At 31.2% G+C, this 4,298-nt stretch overlaps 1 protein-coding gene across 5 annotated transcripts in view; it reads right to left on the bottom strand.

Moving 5' to 3' along the window:
• The window catches only part of LOC117179664 (golgin subfamily A member 2), a 167,512-nt gene extending 164,510 nt beyond the window's left edge, over positions 1-3,002 (bottom strand). For 3 of the 5 annotated variants that reach the window (XM_033371679.1, XM_033371677.1, XM_033371678.1), the window contains exon 1: positions 2,685-3,001. In XM_033371679.1, coding sequence (XP_033227570.1) covers positions 2,685-2,720 — 36 coding nt within the window. In that variant the 5' untranslated portion in view covers positions 2,721-3,001. Of the gene's footprint in view, positions 1-2,684 lie in introns of all 5 variants that reach the window. The other 2 variants (XM_033371680.1, XM_033371681.1) reach the window with 2 other exon arrangements.
• Positions 3,003-4,298: the final 1,296 nt, after the last annotated feature.

Here is a 4,298-nt window from a genome sequence, read left to right as displayed (position 1 = left end):
GGAGTGAGAGCATGCAGATATTGGATGAATGAAGAGGAGAATTTATGCAGAGTATGTGGATACGAAATGGAGTCATGGGAACATGTATTAGAGAGATGTACAAGAGAGGAAGAGGGACAGTTTAGTGTGTAAGATGAATCTTGGATGGTAGTGGACAGGGAGTGATGTGGAGGAAGAAATTGGATGAAGTAAGGGAAAGCAAGGGAGTAGGGCAGAGCCAAACGGGTGATCCTGAAAAGGGACAGTAAAAAACGAAAATTGTTTTCAATATCGTGGAAAATGCATTTTTTATGATAAGAGGAAACGGAAGCCCAGGAAGCTCGCTCATTTTAGGAATTAATATCACTACTGTTACTATTGTTTATCCTACGTAATGCAAAAGAGTAGAATATAAGTAGTAGTTAAGTTAGACTAAGGATGGAATTGTAAATATATGTACAGGAAGCGGAGGCCCTCAAACCCGTAAAAGGGAGAGATTAAATACATACATACATACATCAAATAAAAATAAACCATATCTCCTTTCTCTAATTATTAATTAAATTACCGGAGCAAAGTAGGATTTTTTTTAATGATATAATCATTGATTCATTTTTTAGTATATTTATAAACAATTTAATACGTTTACTCTCTGGGTATGTAACTTTTTTTACTTTCGAATAATTATCTATCATCATAATGAAATTTGGTTTTAAATTAGTAAAAGCTGGATTTTAATTCTGAACTTTTAATAATAAGAAAAAACAACGGGTTATATAAAAAATAAAAATAATGGACGCTTCTGGTAAATAATTATGCACTTTTGAGTCAGGATGCCTTTTCACGGAGGCTTGTTTGGAATTTATCGTGGAATTAATATTTTTCATTGGATTCATTTCTAGCTACTTTGTTTGTTTATGGCAAATTTGATTAATTGAGAACGTAGATACGAACTCTGTGTCGAATTAATGTAAGGATTAATTTCAAACAGGCCTTTGTGAAAAGCAACCCTTAGTCCTAACGGTAACTCTTCAAGCAGAAACTTCAAAAGATTATTTCAGAAATGGCTAACTTTCATCATTTGCCGACGCGCAACCTATACCTTCAAGGTATATTGAATATTAATTATGCAATAATAATAATTATCATAAAGATAATTTTATAAAAATAACGATTATTATTATTATAATTATCCAGAATATAAAATTATTTTGAAAAAAGCCTTAAACACGAAATTGTATACTATATTATACTAAGACTACCTCATCATGATTTAAAAGGAAAATTAAAAAGTAATAATTATTAATATCCTTATTATCTAGAACGACAAATGCTTTTGACATGTCGGACTGTAACCATTATTTATAAATTGATTTATAAGCATATAAAACTCATGGTGCTTGGCGTCCACTGACTTGGAAACGTGGAGAGGCACGTAAGGTAGATGTGTTAATTTTAAGATTAAAATTGTTAATGCGGTACATACATGTAACTACTGATATAGCAAAGATGTTTATTAATAAAATAATTATAATTAATAAAATAATTATTCAATTATTTTAAATGTGCGCGGGCTTTTTAGCTAATGCGCAGTAAAAATGGGCGTGGGGAAGCAGTGGAACCGGAACCGAATCGTGGTAAGAACCGGAACCGGTTCTCGTCCAAAACCTCCGATCCCTAGGCGGCAGTGTATGTGGCCATTGATCCCTCTGCGCCCCGCAACCCTATTTCAAAACTGAACGCCATCTGCGCCGGGCAGTGCACTATTTCTGTACCCCTCACTGCCTCTTGGACCGCGCGCAATAGTTCGTAACGGGTCCGTTTTTCCTTATGGGAGTTCGCCTATCCTATTCCATTAGATAGGCAATCTCCCACCTCATCTCTGCCAGTACTGAAAAAATAACAAATTTATTTAGAATACTCAAACGCCATATTGGATCCACCATTTGTTATTTTTAGTTTTGAGCACGGATTCTTGATCAACAACCTCGAAAACCCCTTTATGCCAATTTTGAAAATAATTACCCTACCGATAGAATTCTCACAGTATATGCTAAAGATTCTCAAGGCTCTGAGAAGCTTTGGGAAGTTCTCCGCAGGTACTCAGGTATATATTTATAGGTCCAAGTAGCTGGTTTAAATGGTCTGAATGCTTTAAAATGTCCTTCCGAAATCGAAATAAAAATACGGTCATAAATAACAAACAGAAAGGATGAAATTGAAGTAAGAATTCGATCATAAATAACAAGCAGAGAGGTTATCTCAATAGAATTTAGAAGTAGATTTTTTAATTTTCATAGTTAACAACCTAAAACATAATAATTCGGAATCTACGGGTTTCGATGATTTCAGATTAATTAATTATAAATATATATAATATATAATAAGTATAATGAACAAATTCATCAATTAAAAGTGCTCATAATTTGAAGAAAAATTTAAAAAGGGAGTCAAGTTATCAACGGCCAACTGCTGTAAATAAGTGCCCGACCGGTACGTAACGAACACAAAACGACCATTGTATTATTTTATGAACATTTTCTACCTTTGGCCAATTTTAAGGGATTTCGGCCCACTGTGCAAAATACTTAATAAACTGTCATTTTGAGCCTTTATTTAAACAATTTTGCGCTTGAATCTTTGGAAGACAATGATTATTAATAATATTAGCTACTTGTAATGAAATATCTTAAACAGTACTGTACCTTCTTTCGAGCAGCAAGAAGTTTCTCCTTATCCATTTTAATGGTAGAATTATGCAGAACGAAACTCGGTTGTTTTACACATGAATTTGCCGAGTTCCAAGAATTGCTGCAGTTTTAATTTTAAATCATTCGATTAAAAATTATTTTCTCAAGATTTCTGTCCTACTATTCTAGTTTTGCAAAATTATGAGTTTGATGTGCATCTAAAAACACAGAAAGTACTGCAAAACGCCTAGGTTATGTTGTGATTTTTTAACGGTAACCACACTGCGTACAGTCCCAGTTAAAGAATATGAACTTAGTAAAGTCACGAAGTAGCGCTATCTAGTGGAGATAGAACAAACTACAGCTCTATTCCGGCAACCCCTCCGCCCCACACCACCCCTCATAGGAGAGTTGAAGTGGGAAACAGGTGATCCCATGTATTTAATTTTGAACGATTTTCACCAGCGCCACCTATTACTAGAGGCTTTTGCGAACTAAAATCAAGCGCCCCCAATTACTCAGGCCACTTTATGAACTGAAATAGATGATAGATGGTTCTACTTGAGCGGTCAAACAGGGCGGCATTTTTCCAGTTTGTCAATGTTGGTAGAGAAGATCAGAGTGGGTAATTTCGCATATATGCTAGGTGAATTTGGGATGCTTTAATTAAAAAGTTAACATGAAAGTATCTGAATGATCTTAATCGAATTTTTAAAATTATGCACAATTAAACATTTTGAAAAAATTACTGTTTTTTTGGTATTCAAAGATTAATTTAAGAGCCTATTAATCAAAATTTTAATCATTCTTTTAGTACATAACGATAAAAAAATAAAATATTACTATATATTTTTTGAATTCACTGTTTTTGTTGGTAGAAAATTTATCTTCTCGGTTAAAAAATCATCTTTTTCATTACAAATTTAATTCTTTTTGGAAATTTGTTGATTTTGAATTGAAAAATTAACTATTTTAATTATTGTTCAAAATTGATCTTTTTCAGTAAAAAATTCATCTATTTGGTTGACAATTTTTAAATTTTTGTTTTCAAGTTTGTTGTTTTTTATCAGAAAATTATTTTTCTAGGTTAAAAATTCTTCTTTTTATTGAAAATTAAACTTTTTATAAATCCATTGTTTTTAGGTTGAGAATTGAGCTGTTTAATTTGTCTTTTTAATGCTTGAAAATTAATCTTAGTATAAATTTCATTTTTTTTTTATTACAAATGTAAGTTGTTTTTAAAAAATGTTTGGTAAATTTTCGGAAATATTTTTTTAAATCACTCAGAATCTTCTAAAATTTCTAAATGTCTGAAACGGAAGCGAATTTTTCTTAAAATTTAAAAAAATATTTTAAAAATTAAAAAACTTGTCTTAAATATTTCTATTTTTTCGCGTAATTTATAGAAATGTTTTAAAAAAATTTATCAAAAAATTAATATAAAAAAAACCTTTCAAATTTTCGTATTAATATTAAGAATATTGTGTCATTCTCTTGAAACCATTCATTAATTATTAATTATTTCTTTTAAACAAAACCTGGAAGACTTGACAGGGTCATTGCATTTTTTAAATGTTGTGGGAAAAGTGCAAAAATCATGTAATCTTGCAAATAATGACAGAGTTTTTT

This window comes from Belonocnema kinseyi, chromosome 9 (assembly GCF_010883055.1).
Source record: "Belonocnema kinseyi isolate 2016_QV_RU_SX_M_011 chromosome 9, B_treatae_v1, whole genome shotgun sequence".
Taxonomy (NCBI): domain Eukaryota; kingdom Metazoa; phylum Arthropoda; class Insecta; order Hymenoptera; family Cynipidae; genus Belonocnema; species Belonocnema kinseyi.
Note: the sequence above shows the minus strand (reverse complement) of the source record. Positions and strands in the feature narration are given on the sequence as shown.